At 37.5% G+C, this 18515-nt stretch overlaps 1 protein-coding gene across 3 annotated transcripts in view; it reads right to left on the minus strand.

Moving 5' to 3' along the window:
- RPRD1A (regulation of nuclear pre-mRNA domain containing 1A) overlaps positions 1-18515 on the minus strand; it is a 68514-nt gene that overhangs the window by 9598 nt on the left and 40401 nt on the right. The window contains exon 7 of one of the 3 annotated variants that reach the window (XM_045459553.1): positions 14651-15836. The exons of the other annotated variants lie outside the window; for them this stretch is intronic. Within the exon in view, the coding sequence (XP_045315509.1) occupies positions 15798-15836 (39 nt within the window). The 3' untranslated portion in view covers positions 14651-15797. Of the gene's footprint in view, positions 1-14650; positions 15837-18515 lie in introns of those variants that run through there. 3 annotated transcript variants of the gene reach the window in all.

Genomic DNA, 18515 nt, shown 5'->3' on the forward strand with positions numbered 1-18515 from the left:
AGAAGAGAAATGAAAATGTATGCCCACACAAAAATTTTAACATGAATGTTCATAGTTCACAATAGCTAAAAAGTAGGGGGAAAAATCCAAATATCCCTCAATTGATAAAAGAAACAAAATATGATATAGTCCTACCATGTAATATTTGGCCATAAAAAGAAACAAAGTACTGACATATGTTACAACATGAAAGACCCTTGAAAACATGCTAAATTAAAGAAGCCAGTTAAACAGATCATATACTGTATGGTTCTATTTATATGAAATCTCCAGAACAGCCCAATTTATAGAGACAGCAAACCCAAGTTTGCTTAGGTTTGGGGTGGGATGAAGTGAAAATGGGTAAGAGGTTTCCTTTACAGTAGACAAAAATGATCTAAAATTATACATTGTAGTGATGGCTACGAAATCCTGTAAATATATTTAAAACCTGTACACTGTAGGGGCACATGGCTGGTGCAGTTGTAGAGCATGCGACTCTTCATCTCAGGGTTGTAATACAAAAAAAAAAAAAAAAAAAAAAAGTCCCACATTGGATATAGAGATTACTTAAAAATAAAATCTTAAAAAAAAAACAACACAACACCCTGTACATTGAAAACACCAAGTTACATGGTATGTGAGTTACATCTCAATAAAAATGTTAAAGAGAGGGGGAAAAAAAAGTCTTTGTGAATTAGTCTGAGAACCTCAGTGCCACAAACAGTATTGCTTTTAATGGCAAATGGATTCCAAGTTTTGCTACTTTACAAAAAAATTCCCTTAAAAAAAAGCATTAAGGATAGGGGCGTCTGGGTGGCTCAGTTGGTAAAGCATCCGACTTGGGCTCAGATCATGATCTCACAGTTCGTAGGTTTGAGTCCCATGTCAAGCTCTGTTGACAGCTCAGAGCCTGGACCCTGCTTCAGATTCTGTGTTTCCCTTTTTCTCTGCCCCCACCCCCTCCTCGTGCCCTGTCTCTCTCTGTCTCTCAAAAATGAATAAATGCTCAGGGGCACCTGGGTGGCTGAGTCAGTTGGCTGTCCAACTTCAGCCCAGGTCATGATCTCAGCACTGGGGAGTTCAAGCCCCACATCAAGCTCTGTGCTGACAGCACAGAGCCTGGAGCCTGCTTTGGATTCTGTGTCGCCCTCTCTCTCTCTGCCCCTCATCTGTTCATGCTCTCTCTAAAACATAAACTTAAAAAAATGAATGTTAAAACAATTTAAAAAGCCGTTCAAGGATAAATTAAAGGTGAGCTGGTTATTCTAGGTGCAGTAAATGCCAAGCTCATACAATACACTCTCCACCAAATTCCAACCTGACTTCTTGGAAAGACCAATCTGTTAATGCAAATATTACATAAAACCCAGTGATGAACATGAGTGATGGTCCAAAGGGTCAAACAAAAGCAATTCCATACAAAATAAACAGATATTGTTTATAATAACTGTTTGTATTATACATCACCTGTAACTTCTAACACCTACTGATTTATATACCAACATTTGAGCTGTCAGTGTGACAGTTTTCTGAGTTGAGATTCTAGCTCTTACTACATATTATTTGCAATTTTCAAACAAACGCATCATTCTGCTGTTTGATACCGAATTCGAAGGTCTCAAGTGATCTACTCCATACTTCAGTTCAACTAACATTTCTTGAGTATCTACTATAGAAGGTGCCAGTCACTATCCTGGGAACACAAAGATGAATCATAACCCTTACCGAGAAGAACATACAATTTAATAAGCATGTAAACAAATGAGTAATTACAATAAAGTATAAGATGTTCCATCAGAGGTGAAACCGCTATGACATACGAGAACTGGAGGACGGAGGACTTTACCACAGTTCAGGGAGGGTTTTCAGAATTAAGGATAGGTGAAGAGAATACAACAGGATTACGGGAACAGCAAGATAACAGGCTAGAGAGAATAAAAAGCATGACAGGAGCACAAGTCACTATTAGACAGTGCATGGTGCAAAGTGAAGAAATTAGTTCCATTACCAAATACAGTCACATTTAAGTCATGAGAGAATTAGTCTGGATATAGTATAGAAGAGGATGAACCTGAAGAAGAATCCCAATCAGGAGTTGACAGCAAATGTCTAAGAAAGAAAGACTAGGGCCTGGACCAAGCCTGTAGTGGTAGAGCACTGCACAAATCACACCGTTCGTCAAGTAGCAATGCACTTCACACACTACATTGGATGCACATCATACCTTAATTAAAAAGACAAAAACAATGTGTAGTAAGAAAACTCAGGGGGCACCTGGGTGGCTCAGTTGGTTGAGCGTCCAACTTTGGCTCAGGTCATGATCTCGCGGTCTGTGAGTTGAAGCCCCGTGTCAGGCTCTGTGCTGACAGCTCAGAGCTTGGAGCCTGCTTTGGATTCTGTGTCTCCCTCCCTCTCTGCCCCTCCCCCGCTCCTGCTCTGTTTCTCTCTCTCTCTGTGTCAATAATAAATAAATGTTAAAAAAAAAAAAAAGAAAAAAGAAAACTCAGCAGCACTGGTTGTAGTTCTGATGTGAGGAATGAAGAAGTTTCAGGCTTGATCAGTGGCTAGATGGAGGTGTTGTTACCTAAAATAGCAAAAATAGGCAGACACTCCTTTGGGGAAGATAAACAGTACAGTTTTAATCATGTGAAGTGTGAGTTATCCTTGAGGACTTCTGGTAGTAGGTACTTGGAAATGGAAATATGGTTTCTAGCATTCTGAACTGGAAGTAAGATTTCGGCTTGGGCAGCAGTAAATAAAAAGTCTATGGCCCGGGGCGCCTGGGTGGCGCAGTCGGTTGGGCGTCCGACTTCAGCCAGGTCACGATCTCGCGGTCCGTGAGTTTGAGCCCCGCGTCGGGCTCTGGGCTGATGGCTCAGAGCCTGGAGCCTGTTTCTGATTCTGTGTCTCCCTCTCTCTCTGCCCCTCCCCCGTTCATGCTGTGTCTCTCTCTGTCTCAAAAATAAATAAACGTTAAAAAAAAAAAATTAAAAAAAAAAAAAAAAAAAAGTCTATGGCCCATTAAGCCTACATGGGTGTATACAGAAATGTTTCTGAGTCATTTTAAGCCATTTTGCCTCACCCTAACACAACTCTATCTTTTGCATATCCACCATCAGCCAAGATTTTGTCAAACTCTGGTTTTTGTGGTTTCAGAACAAACAAATCTCTACAAACCTGATTTCCTGAATTATCTACCATACCACACTACATCCTATGATTCTAATGTGCACCAAGAATATGGCTTGTCCCCTCCCATCCTTGGCTGGGAATCAGACATACAAGAAGAAAGAGAAGTAGGCTAATGATGGAAGGCAGAAATGTTCCCAGTATTTAAAAGAAATGAAAAAAGCAGTCAAAGTTAACCAGGAAAGTATATACATGGAAAGGTTGGAACTTTTTTTCCTCAGGGAAATACTAATTTTCCCAACACATGCTTCGTGTACTGTGACTAGGACTATCCAACCCTCAGAAGAACAATATACCATTTATGTTCATCATCTGAAGAACTCAGCAATCATACTTAACCAACTCAAAATATCTGCTCTCCAAGTTCTTACGAGAATTCAATTCAAATTGGTTGTAATTTGAGATTTCAAAAAGATCCATTTAAAGCATTTCAAACTTGAAAAGTTTAATGGATTGCCACTGCTCAAGTGTGGGCTGCACACGGTGACTTATTTCTCAAGAGTAGAGTATGAAAAGAGAAAAAATCGACTAAGTTTACAATGAAGAAGCCTGACAAATACTGCCTCAGCCAGGTGATCAAAGGCACATCAACACTGATTAGTCATTTGAGAGTAAGTATCCCTGATAAAATGTGATGCAATTGACAATTTATGTCTGTGCTCTTCCTTTCCAAAATGCATGAACTCCAGTCTAATTTTAAGAAAAATATCAGACAAATCCCAACAGAGGGACATGCTAAAAATCCCTGAGCAATATTCCCCCAAACTATGAAGGTCATCAAACACAAGGAAGGTCTAAAAAAGTGTCACAGCCAAGAGACTAAAGAGACATGACAATTAAATGTAATGTGATAACCCAAATGGGATTCTGGAATAGAAAAAGGGCATTAGGTAAAATTTGAAAAAATTATGGAATTTAGTTAATAAAATATATCTATATTGGTTCACCAACTGTGGCAAAGGTACCATACTAATATAAAATATTAACAATAAGGGAGGGGCAGTCGGTGGCTCAGTTGGTTGAGTGTCCGACTTTGGCTCAGATCATTATCTCACAGTTCATGAGTTCGAGCCCTGTGATGGGCTCTGTGCTGACAGCTCAGAACCTGGAGCCTGCTTCAGATTCTGTATCTCCCTCTCTTTCTGCCCCTCCTCCGTTCACACTGTATCTCTCTCAAAAAATAAACATTAAAAAATAAGGGAAAATGGATATAGGCTATATGAGAACTCTGTACTATCTTCATAGCTTTTCTGTGAACTTAAAATTGCCTAAAATAGTTTATTTAAAAAGAAGTCTAATGGACAAATTAAATATTTTCACAGATTACCAAAGGCACTTTGCATACATTCTTATCTTAAACTTCACAAAAATCCTGCAAGAGGTATCACTATCCTTGTTTTATGGATGAAAAAACTAAGAATTAGAAGACTAAGCATAAATTACTCGAGTTATAAATGCCAGAAGCCAGCCATACAACACATTTTGTTTAATAACATTCATCAAAATTAATGAATAATAAACTAATAGATCTTAGTTATTCTTGGTCAAATGCTACAACAATCAGCATGCAAAAGGATGATATAATCAAAAATTTTTCAAGATGTTTTGTAGAATACCATTTGTATTATTCACATTCTGATGCAGATTTGCTAAGAATATTGCAAAACCAATTGTAATTTCAGATTCTGAATAACAGAGTAATATACTAAATTTATTAATAAAAATATGAGGAACTGTATAATATTAAGCCTGATCTGGATACAAAATTTTTGTGAAGTCAAAAATGGTGCATCTTTAGAATCTTTTGTCCAAATTATTCCTCTTTTACCTGTCCAGGATCCTCATCCCATTTTTATCCATCCTTCAAGTGCCAGCTTAAACCCCAAGCCGTCCAAATGAACCTTCCCTGATTACTTCTCCCACACTGAACTTTCACTACTGTTTGTTGACCACTCAACAACATCCTGCTTTGACATGCTAACTATTCCCATACTACATATAGGATACACTTAAAACGTTGATGAATGAGAACACCAAAAAATAATAGAAAAAAATTTGAATCATCTGAATGGCTAAAGCCCTTTCACACAAATATATATACACGTTTCTGAAGAAATGCAATATTCATAAGAAAATACAGATCTTTTCTTCATATAATGGTTGAGTTACATCCTCTAAAAAAGTTTTGAGAAGAGGATAGAAATAAAAAAATTTACCTGAGTGTTTTTCTACTAGGAACAAATAACATACTTAAATTAACCAGAGGCAAACTTTACATCTTTTTCCTCTACAAATTCTGCCCTCTTTTCCATCGTAACCACCTTTGTTTAGCCAACAGCTATTTATAATATTTTATTTAATTTTAAGAGAGAGAGAGAGAGAGAGAAGAGAGAGATGGAGAGTGAGCAGGGGAGGGACAGAGAGAGAAGGAGACAGAGAATCACAAGTAGGCTCTGCACTGTCAACATGGAGCCCAATGTGGGACTCAAACTCACTAACTGTGAGATTATGACCTGAACAGAACAAAAGTCAGATGCTTAACTGACTGAGCCACCCAGATACCCCCTACAATATTTTAAATGAGACACAACTTAAACCCAGAACTAGTTTTTAAAAGTAGTCTCTACGACCAATGTGGGGCTTGAACTCATGACCCCAGGATCAAGAGTTACACACTCCACTGACTGAGCTAGTTGGGTGTCCCCATAAGTATATTAAGTACACACTATACTCTTGCTAGTGTATATGTTATGTATCCCAAACTCTACATCAAAAGATAGATTTTTTTTCAGAACCCCAGGCTTCCTCATACCCTCTTCCAACTTTTAATCAGCTCTGTTGGGCTACTTTGGATTTAACTCACACACTGAAATAAACACAACTACTAGAATAAATGTTCTCAGGCACCAGCATGGCATGAGTATCACCTTGGGAATGAATGCTTTACAACTCACTCCTGTCAACTTTATATAAGTCATTTACATCTCCTTCATTACTTCCTTCATTTTAACAAGGCCCATATTTCTGTCTTTAATTTACTGAAACTATCTCTGTGTTTTTTCATTTACAGACACATACCTGTCTGACTCCATCCCAAGGACTGAAAACTATAGCACCAAGTACTTCAACATTAATGAATCAGGAGGTCTGATCCGCCTTGTGTACACTCAAAGTGGGTTAATCTGAACCTTAAGAAAACGCTTTCTTTACAGCGGAGTGTATATTGAGTGCCCAATCTTCCCCATTTTAAAAGACCTACTTTAACGCCAGACACTGCCACAGGAACTTTTTCTACTTTAGTCTCACACTAACTTCCTATGTTCTGCTACTATTAGAGTTATTTCTGAACTTAAATACTACTATAGGGTTTACTAGTGGAAACACACTTTGCATCCAGCAGAGCACTGGGTATGAACAGGTCCCAGTCAATATTTCTGGGCGTGAGGTCAGAAGATCTGGGTGCAAGTACTGCTTCCTCAATTTACTACCAAACGATTTTATTCAAGACTCCCTAGTATTACCTAAGCCTCAAATGCTTTCTCTATAAAATAGGGGTACGTATTTTATAGAGTTGTGAGGATTAAATAAGTTAATGCACAAGTTTTTAAATTATGAAGTGCAAAGAAAACAAATGTCCCAGGGGCGCCTGGGTGGCGCAGTCGGTTAAGCGTCCGACTTCAGCCAGGTCACGATCTCGCGGTCCGTGAGTTCGAGCCCCGCGTCGGGCTCTGGGCTGATGGCTCAGAGCCTGGAGCCTGTTTCCAATTCTGTGTCTCCCTCTCTCTCTGCACCTCCCCCGTTCATGCTCTGTCTCTCTCTGTCCCAAAAATAAATAAAAACGTGGAAAAAAAAATTAAAAAAAAAAAAAAAAAAAAAAAAGAAAACAAATGTCCCAAAATTTGTTCTTATTCATTTTAGGGCTGACCCACATACAGTTGTTCAAAATTCCAATTGCTTTCAATGTTTTAACTATTTTTTGAATTTAAATATTTATATGGCTGCCTTTTTCTTGCATATGCTACTAATAATTCCTCTCTTGTGCCTTGACTGTGACTTTTTTAAAAAAAAAAAGACTTGATGTATGTAAGTGATGAATCACGGGAATCCACTCCTGAAGCCAAAAACTACACTGTATACACTGTATGTTAGCTAACTTGTCAATAAATTATTTAAAAATAAAATAAAAAAAGACTTGGGAGAATTTCAACTGCTTCCACATGCGGTCATTAAAAACCATGGTCAACAACTACAAGCATCATGCCTACCAGGTCACAGCCCCCTGCTCCCTATACACTTCCTGAGAGCCGCTGTAGCAGGAAGAATGCATCAAGCAAGGAAACCAAATCCCGATTCTAGTGAGCAAATTGTGCAGTGTTTGTAGGATGCAAGTTTGAGCAGAGTCCAGGTTTCAGAATGCTCTGAAAACAGGGCTTTGAGAAGTCATTCTCTCACTTTTCATTTGTAAAATCAATCTTTAAAAAAAATTTTTTAATATTTATTTTTGAGAGGGAGAGAGACAGGGTGAGAGCAGGGGAGAGGCAGAGAGAGGGGGACACAGAATCTGAAGCAGGTTCCAGGCTATGAGCTGTCAGTACAGTGCCTGACGCAGGGCTCGAACTCACAAAACAAGGTGAAATCGGACACTTAATCAACTGAGCCACCCAGACACCCCTGTAAAATCAATCTTCAGGATCCCTTTCAAGTAGAACAGTATGATGGGACTGGAAAACACCCAATAAAAATAAAAAAGATATACTAGGATATTTTTTCAGCAAACAGGAACATCTGAGCATGATGGTTAAAGACCACCCCACCCCAAAAGTATTTCTTAAAGATAGAGATAGGGTTGTAGTATTCTCATAACTCCTTATTTCCAACATATTCCAGAAGGCAAATATCTAAGCAATTTAATTTCTCCCTGTATATCTCAATATATGTATCATTAGACTGAAATATGATTCAGTTCTATTTAAAATTTCTCTATTTTATCATTATTATTAGTCCTTATTATAACTAAATATTTGAGAATTTAGTGAATTCTTGGGTCACAAAAGAACTAATGTTGAAGATAAGGCTAGTTATCTTCACTCAAAATAAGTATCGAGACATAATCTTTATATTACAGAACCCCACTTTCACAATCGTGGTTCCTTTTGTTCTCTTGCAAACCCCTAAATGGTTTTGTTCTTTGACATGTATTTATGTCCTTTGCCTCTCTTAAAAAGTTAACACAAACATTTTTCTTAAGCCTCTCTCTTCAATTAAACTATAAGCTTTGATTCTCATTTTTCAGGATCCACTATAATTTATTTCATTTTGGTTCTCAGATTGGATCTCTTTCCTAGGATACAAAAAGTTAATAAAAACCCAAAAAAGGGCAGTTTTTTTCTTTTAAGGCAAAAAAAATTCCATGATGTTGGGGACTTTCTGGAGACTGATTAGTCAAGTCGGTTGCCATCATCTCTAGGAGAAATAGGGAAGATCTCAGTGGTTTGCTCTAACTTATCTTCTAAAAACAAATACGCAGGGGTACCTGGGTGGCTCAGTTGGTTCAGTGTCCAACTTCAGCTCAGGTCATGATCTCACGGTTTGTGAGTTCAAGTCCCACATCACGCTCTGTGCTGACAGCACGCAGCCTGGAACCTGCTTCGGATTCTGTGTTTCCCTCTCTCTGCCCCTCCTTCACTCGTACTCCCTCTCTCTCTCTCTCTCTCTCTCTCTCTCTCTCTCCTCAAAATAAACATTAAAAAAAAATTAATAAATAAAAATACCCAAATTTAGCTTGGAATCCAATCCTGCTTTTGATAATTTTTTTTAAAATATAAAACACAGGTATCAAATCCTCTCTCATTTCTTCTCACATCCCAGTCCTCTCTGATGGGAGTTATTTTTCCCTGCAGTGTGCAGCTTTACCATTTAATGGGAAATACTTAGGGTAAATGAATAACCTCTACACACCCTCTGACATCCTTTGAAGGCTTACTATCATTCTCTTAAATAAGTTTTCTAAAGACAGATTTACTTTAAAAATATCCTTGAAATGAGCAATTTCCACCTGTTAAGTTTCAATTCTATTACTGCAAAGGTTCATTAGCCTTCTAAATTGTTAGCAAACAAGTGGAAAAGACAGTTTACTCAGGCACTAATTTTTCTGCAAGGAACCCAATGCCCACCTGGCTAGCAACTGAGTTTTGGAAAATCAATGCTAACTTGAAATGAGGATACTGTTATAATTAAGTTTATGTATTTCTAGATGTAATTTTTAGTATACTGTGACCCTAACTAAAATTTTGATATACTTACTAAATGCCAATCATTGTTCTAAGTGATCCATTTAATCTTCATAAGAATTATTAACCATGCACTACATATAATGAAACTAGAGCACAATCAACCATTGATTAAGAAACTTCCTCAAAGTCAAGAGATTAAGGAGCAAAAAGGAACTCAAACCTAGACAGTCTGGGTTCAGAGTCTTCATGCTTAACCATTAAGCTACCCTGCCTTTCATATCTTGGAATTATTAATGGGATGGGTATTCTGAAGTAGGTTATCCAACTGAAAGCTACTTAATACCAAATACAGGACCACCACAGTGAGAGGGCTAATTCATATCCATAAAACAAATTCCTGTAACTAAACGAATTGTGACTTGTATTAGGTAGTCTAATTCTGCCATTAAAACATCTCTGGAGGGGGTGCCCGGTGGTTCAGTCGGTTAAGCATCTGACTTTGGCTCAGACTTCGATATGCTGGCTCAGGAGTTCGAGCCCTGCCATGGGCTCTGTGTCAACAGCTCAGATTCTGCATCTCCCTCCCTCTCTCTCTTCCTCTGCCCCTCCCTCTTTCACACACTGTCTCTCTCTCAAAAACAGAAATTAAAAAAAAAATCTCTGGAATTCCCAATAGTGGAGAGTTGTCCTTTTCTTATGAATTATAGCACATGGGCCTACGAATGTTTTTAAACACAAGAGACCAATAAAAAACAGCAACACAAAGACACAAGGGAAAAGACACAAGGGGCTAGTCCAATTAGGAATGATGACGAACATTCCAGGAAAGCAGAACCTGCTGATGATGTTTTGACTTTGGTGGGGAAGGGGCTGTCCAGAAGCTAATAGCATATAACTTAGGCTGATTCTATTGATTAAACAACCTAAAAATCAAGTAAGGAGGGATGCCTGGGTGGCAGTCAATTAAGTGTCAAACTCTTGATTTTGGCTCAGGTCATGATCTCACAGTTCATGCCATCAAGCTCTGCACTGACAATGCGGAGTCTGCTTGGGATTCTCCTCTCTGCCCCTTCCCTGCTCACGCTCTCAAAATAAATAAATTTTAAAAACCAAGTGGGGAGAAGAAATTTAAGTAAATGAGCTATAACAATCAAGGTGATTTTTTCTATTTGTACTAAAGTTTAAATGAGGAAGTAGACTTAGTCATGCTATCTTTATTCTCGTCTTCCTGTCAAGTTTTTAGCCTCACTCCCTTAGTATGTATTATCCAGTTACTAAAGAAGGACTCTCAGGGTCATAAAGATCAGCTAATCTGGGGCTTCCCAAATTGGGTGTCTCATGGAACACTGCTGCACAAGGTTTTAACGGGCAGACCATAATTCAGAGATTCTGGGCTGTTTTGAAGCAAAAAATAAGTTTCTTAGCTACATCCCTGCTCCAACCCTTAATATGCTCATGTCCAGGGCAAAGCTCCAAGAGCAGAATCTGCTTTGTAAAATTCCTCAAAATCACTGAAACACATTTTTGATTAATACATCCTACCATCTCGCAGGGCTAATAGTTTATATATAGAATACAAACAAGAGACCCAACATTTCTCCTGTCCTGGTCATTCAACCTCTTCTTGACAACTTCCAACAGCAAATGCACTACTTTATTTAACCTTCATTCTTGAAGAATAGTTTAATTGGATATAGAATTTTAGGTTGGTGATGTTTTCTTTCAACACTTTTCATTCCTCTTCCCTTCTTCCTTGAGTGGTTCAGCTGAGAAACCTGCTCTAATTCTCATCCTATAGGTAAGAGGTATCCAGTTCTTTCAAGGTTTTATCTTGGTTTTCTACAGTTTGAAGAAGATATGTCTAAGTGTAGACTGTGGGTTTGTTTTTTTGTTTTGTTTCGTTTTTTGTAATCCTGCCTCGTATTTGTTCTTGGAATTTCCTAATCAGTGGTTTGATGTCAGTCATTAATTTTGAAAATTCTTGGCCATTACTTCTTCAAATACTTCTTCTGCTTCAATTGTTCTCCTGGTGTTGCAAGAATATGCATGACATCTTTCCAAAATGATCCCATAATTCTTGAATCTTCTGTGTTGGGCTTTTTTTTTCCTTTTTGCATTTCAGTTTGGAAATTTCTATTGACCTATTACATAGCTGATAGGTCATTTCCCCAGCAATGTCCAATCTACCGAGGTGACCACCAAAGGCACTCATTTGTCATTGTTTCTCATTTCTAGCATGGTACCTACTTTTCCATTAGAGTTATTAACATATTAATCAGTTACTTTAAACGCCTGGTCTGACATCTCCAAAAGTCGTGTCCTACATGAATCTGTTTTGTCTCTTCAGACCGTTTCGTGACTTCTGACATGCCCTGTAATTTTTTCAAAAGCTGAACTTGATTATCAGGAACTGGGGTAAGTAGGCCTTTATTGTGAGGTTTTATCTTAATCTGGCGAGGAGTTGGGCTGTGTTTGCTGTAGATACAGACGGCAGAGGCTGAAACTCATTACTTTAATAGTTCTTTCATATTAATGTCATTTCTAACTAGCAGAATGGTCTTGTCACCTGTAACATACCCGCTGGTCCTAGTTTTGCGCTCTTGCCTAAACCCAACTCATCTCTTCTGATAGTTTTCAAAGCATGTGAGGATAGGTAGCACAAGTCTGATCTCTGATATCCCCATTTACTTCAACTGTTCTCCAAGGTACTGTGTTTCTATTTCTTTGCCATCCTGGCCCGTACCTCTGGATACGCTGTAGTTAATTCCATTAGCCAATGTGCAATCCAGAGTTGAATACAGAAACCCAGCTGTGACTGAACCAGCTTTCAAAGAAACAGAACTTACTTGGCATATTCTGAAAACTTGGTGTAGCTTAACACTGTTTATACCAGCTACGTCGCAATGCTAACTGCTACATGACCAGTGCTTTCTCTCATGAAGTGATGCCAAGCCATGTCCTAACTGTACTGATGCAGTGAGTTTAGGAGGAAATAACTGGAAGTTTTTAAGCAGAAAAAGTAATGCAAGATTCCCACAGATCCCCATTAATTTTGCACTGGTTATGGAACAAAGGTCATTAAACTGTGAATCACTGTTCGTCTCAGAGGTGGCCCTAATTCGACTGAAGTTGTAAGCAAATTTATGTGCATATGTGGATTTTTCAAAGATGCTGGCAACTCAAAAAAGGTTAACAACGTCTATGTTCTTCTTGTATTCTATAATCTTCCCGATTTTCATGAACACTCCTTTTTTTTTTTTAAATAAAAAAACCCTAAACACACTTAACCATATTCCCAAAAGTCAAACGGTAACTAGAATTTTATGAAGAATTAGAATACAAAACATATTAACTGCAGCATAATGTTAGGTCTAGCATCTAGTAAGTCATCAAATTGATCAAGTTTACTGATAATGAGCTGCCTTAATATCTATGCATTTTGTTGTATGTGCATTGTTTTAAAATGTATTGTTAAATAAATGTATTGCTTATTAACCCTAAAACCTTCCAAGAATATTACTTTATATTAGAGTCAGATGACTGGATCTTAGGAAGGTTCCAAGAAGAACAGGCTTTGCTCTGAAGCAGTTACTTTCTCCAAAAACTGATCTAAACACGACCGGATTCAGGAGATGCTTAAAAAAGAATTCTCATGTTAGGAAGTTAAGTCTGACAGAGCTCTAGGAGACTGTTAGTATAAATGATGCACAGTTCTCCTTAAACTTTTCATTTACTGAACTACATGAGAGGTTCACATTTTACTTGAACAAGTCTGATGTTTGCAATGGTATTAAAATTATCAAGACTTAAGTTCTAGTTCTAACACAAATCTTACTTCAAAAGCAAGAAGCGGATAAATTAAATGGCATAGTTACAAGTAATACCACTACTCCCCTAATTACAATGGCGTGCTGAAGGAATTAGACATAAAGAGGCAATGACTTTTATTAAAATTGAAATATTCTTGATAGTACATATTCCTCCACAATTTTGTCACAGAGACCTAGTTCTTTAAATAGGTCCAACAGGTATAACTTATTTAACTTAATAAGGATAAATGGTCTTTTTCCCCCTTAAAGCTCCACTCCTATTTGAAATGAAGGAAACAAAAACAAAAACAAAAAAAAAATGCTGGCCAGCAGCTGTCAATGTTTAGAAAATCACTTACACAATTTAAATAAATGAAACTGAATATACACAACTACTTAAAAACAAAAGAGTGGAACAAGTACATCAAAATATGAAATGTTTTCACTGGTTCATGTAAACCAGTGAATGTTTTTTTGTTATTTCTTTTTCAGTATTTTCTGGATTTTTTCTTCTCCTTTTAAGTAGGCTCCACGCCCAATGTGGGACTTGAACTCACAACCCTGAGATGAAGAGTCACATGCTCTACCGACTGAGCCAGCCAGGCGCCCCTACTTTCTATAATAAACATGTATTGTTTTTATGCTGGGAGACTACTGTATGAAGAAAATGGCATATTGCTTTTATAAGTTGAATTAAGACAAAGTACTTAGAAATTCCCAAGTATAACATAAGGAATACGGGGAAAAGTCAAGAGCACTGAACTTTAGAACTTTAGTAGACCTCAATCCTAAGGTTGAGAAAAGAACAGGTTTGATACTATACAATTTCTTCAAGTTCATATAGTAAATTCTAGAACCCATAACCCTTAAGTTCTAGGTTCATTATTCTAAATCCATACTCTGTTCACTGAAGACTAAGATATCCAAGTAGAATGTAAATTTGTACATACAGTATGGCTATTAACTGTTTTTCAAGATAAAAAATTTTTTTGTTTACTTATTTTGAGTGAGACACAGAAGGGGGGGGGGAGAGGGGCAGAGAGAGGGAGAGACAGAATCCCAAGCAAGCTCCACACTGTCAGCACAGAGTCTGACATGGGGCTCAATCTCATGAAACCATGAGATCATGACCTGAGCCAAGAGCAAGAGTTGGGATGCTTAACTGACTGAGCCACCCAGGCGCTCCCCGCCCCCATTTTTTATTACAGTTTACAATAGTTTCAAATCTATGATTTTCATAAGACAAAAGAAAATGTATGAAAATGTTCTCAGGAGCTAAGTGGTTTTAATGTATTCATTTAAATGGATTTTTCAAATTTCCTTGGAATATATTAATATTTCTGAGCCTCAGTGTTCTCATTTGTAAAACATGTGTAACTATAGTTATCTACCTCATAGAGCTACAAATAAAAACCGGACCAATACTTAGAAAAATTCTGTTCTAAAATGTAATTTACTTTTATTCACATTTTTAGGAATGCGTTACATGGAAGGATGGAGCACTGACTTACTATATTAAGTTTAAACTTCATCAGTAGCTTTACTTTTTCAGAATCTCACGAAGTAGCTCACTTGTCCCACTGTTTGTCTTATACTCCCATTTTACAGCCATTATGACTTTAATGCTATTGCTTATAGTTTGCTTACTTGCCTAGAATTCCCAACCATTCCTTTGTTGATAAGAAAAAAAGTAGAGAGCTTTCCCTAACAGGGCTATGAGGACACTCTATCTGCTGATGGCTACTCATTAGGGGCGGGCTGGGACCTCCAGGTGTTTAGGCATTTTCAGCACACACAAGGCTGGGTTTTCTTTTTTCTAAAGTTAGTTAGTTAGTTAGTTAGTTGTTTAGGCATTTTCAGCACACACAAGGCTAGGTTTTCTTTTTTCTAAAGTTAGTTAGTTAGTTAGTTTGCTTGTTTGTTTATTATTTATTTATTATTTATTTATTTATTTATTTGGAGGGAGACCGTGGCTGAGGGGAGTGGCAGGGGGAGAGGGAGAGAAAATCCCAAGCAGGCCACATGGTCAGCACAGTGCCTGACACAGGGCCTGATCCCATGAACCATGAGATCAAGACCTGGGCTGAAATCAAGAGTCGGACATTTAACTGACCGAGCCACGAGGCGCATCCTTTTTTCCCCGTCAAGTTTACTTACTTTGAAAGGGAGAGGGAGAGAGAGAGAGAGAAAAAAGGAGACAGGTTTCTATGAACTATTTCCTAGGGGAAATTTCTTCCCTCTGATTCTACTTATACATTGTCTTTCTGAAAATGCTTGGTGGTTCTGGGGATATTATCTTATGTAACTACAGACTGTAAGTACAACCTGCCTGGGTTGTCAGTAAAGTGGGCAAGATCCAACATGGATTACAGCAGTGAGTGGTTTTCCAGATACAGATGATCACCATCACTCCTGGGCCTCACCAGGCAAAAGGAACACTGCTTTTCCTCTGCTCCAAGATCCCATACAGACAGGTTCCTCACCACTGCAATCTGGTCCAAGAAAGGAGATGCACAGGAGCTGACCCTCCTGGTTGTTTCCACTGGAGCACTCTTAGTTCCAACCTCCTGCTGCTTCCAGGTGTTCAATGTGGGGCAAAGAGCATTTGTGTAAACGCTCCCACCTGAAGAAGAGTAAATGCCAAGATGTGGTTCCTCTCTTCAATTCCTGTTCAGTATCTGCCTTCTAAGAATACTGCCATAGGGGGCACCAACTGCATTTCTTCTATTAGAGCAGAGCTATTACATATTTTACATATAGTAAATAAAACTTCTTCATTTCTCATATATCTCTCCATTTTATCTATACCTATCTTTTAAGCAAGGCTGATCAATCATTACAAACAGAACTTTCTGTGACAATGAAAATGTTTTGTATCTACACTATCCAACAAAGTAGCCAAAAGCCACATGAGGCTATTGCGCATCTGAAATCTGGATAGTGCTGAGGATTTAAACTTTGTTTTATGTAATTTTAATTATTTTTTTTAGTTTGTTTATTTATTTTGAGAGAGCGAGCAGAGAGAGAATCCCAAGCAGGCTCCAGAGCATCAGAGCAGAGCCTGACGCGGGGCTCAAACCCACAAACTGAAATCATGACCTGAATCGAAATCAAGAGTCAGATGCTTAGCTGACTGAGCCACCCAGGCCCCTAATTTTAACTAATTTAAATAGCACAAACAGCAAGGGGCCTACTGAATAGTGCATGCAGCTATCTCTCTATATTTCACCTCAATTCCTTCATCTTGTCTTTCCATTTTATTTCTCTCCCCTCGCTTACCCTCTTTTCATTAGATCTTTTTATTTTGCGTTTATGCAAACAAGTTACGTAACATAATATATAATGTATCTTTATATACATCTTTATTAGTTACACTAAGTTTTATGTATTTATTCTAACATCTTAAAATAGAAGTCATGGGTAGAATGTCTGAACAACTATCCTGCTTTTGTTTTTTCTATGGAATAGAATGAAAATCTAAATCATCAAGGAAATCATGTGACACTCTGACTGCAAGTCTCTTAACATAATCAACTACACTCCAGAACACTGGGGTGAAATATAGAAAACATTTTAGACTAACTTAATTTCTGAGACAATTACCTTCAAGAAATCATGAAAAATCACCAAAAGGGTGAATTGTACCTAATTTTGCAAATTATTACAGTATTGCAAATACCGTACCTAATTTTATTTATTTATTTGGTACCTAATTTTAAAGAGGTAGATTCCATAAACAGACAAGTAGGCCTTGATACAGATAAATCAGAATCTCAAAAAATGATTAAACATATTGTTTAAGAGTTTAGGAATCCAGGCACAATCCCTGAGATGCTAAGAATATAACTAGCAATATAAACATCTCCTTTTTTGAGAGGAACTATAGATACAGTAAGACAAGACACAGGCTGGCTAGAAAACCTCCACGTTTTCTTGTTTGGGCCGGAACTTCTGAGGTAATTACTATAAGCTGGGCAGTTTTAAGCACCCAATTCATGTAAATCACATAATAAACATATAAAGCAGGTATAAGTATTATCCCTATTTTACAGACGAGGAAATTGATGTACAAAGAGGTCAAATGCTTTGCTGAGTGTCAGTGAGCTAATAAGCGCTGAAGCCAGAATTTAAACTCCTATAATCCAGTTCGAGAGTCTTCACTCATCATCACAAAGCTAAAGTGCTTCCTGAAGTGTTCACTACTCTAAGGCCAAAGTCACCTAAGAAAAACTTCTAACCACAGACCTATGTCCTGGCCTTATATCTTTAACACATAAAAACATTTTAATCTTTAATTCAGAATAAATATATTCTTAAGAAATCTAAAAAGAAAGCAAGCCAAAATAAGAAATGACAAGTCAAGTTTTTAAGAAATCCCATAGGATGAAACACTAAGAAAGATATATTATTTTAAAAATTAATTTTATAAGAATCTGATGAACATCTTCCAAGAATGGCTGATGTTAAAAAAATAAAGAGGTTTAGGGGTGCCTAGATGGCTCAGACAGTTAAGCATCCCCAAACTTTTGATTTCAGCTTGGGTCATGACCTCACGGTTTGTGGGATGGAACCCTGTGTTAGACTCCGCACCAACAGCACAGAGCCTTAGGATTCTCTCTCTCTCTGTCTCTCTCTCTCTCTCTCTCTCTCTCACTGCCCCTCCCCTTCAAAATTAACAAACTTAAAAAAATAAAGCGATGAAGTAGTACTAAAATTAACATGATCAAAAATGCTGATGCTACATTGTCAAAAATATTACACTTCATAAAAAAAAATACTTCAGAGCTTAGAAGTAAAGCTTATACACAGCAGAAATAAACACCATAAATTATTCATGCTGTAGTAAAAAAGTGTATTTACTGGACCTTACTTAAATATTCTTTATTTTAAAAATAAGAAATATAAAGACACATTATAGGTCTTACTGTAGTTACATGTTGTTTACTGAAATGATGCTTAGATTCTTTCTCAGAGCCCACTGCTTTCATCAGACATACACTTTCACATATTTACTTGCATAATTCCTAAACCCATGGATTAGAAAAAGTAATGTAAAACCAGGGAGAACAAAAGCTTTAAGCACTCATTGCAGAAAAAAAAACAAAAAAAAGATAAACAAAAAAAAAACACATTAAGGTTTATGAAACTTAGTGTCTAATTAAACAGTATTTTACATTTACATTAAATAGGTCCAAACACTACTGCAGATTGTATCAAGCTTTTCGAGGTGTAACTAACTTGTTAGGAACATTTATACTTGATTCTCCTATGGGTCACTTCAACAGGGAACCTGTGCCTGCTG

The sequence above is a fragment of the Leopardus geoffroyi genome, chromosome D3 (assembly GCF_018350155.1).
Source record: "Leopardus geoffroyi isolate Oge1 chromosome D3, O.geoffroyi_Oge1_pat1.0, whole genome shotgun sequence".
Lineage (NCBI taxonomy): Eukaryota > Metazoa > Chordata > Mammalia > Carnivora > Felidae > Leopardus > Leopardus geoffroyi.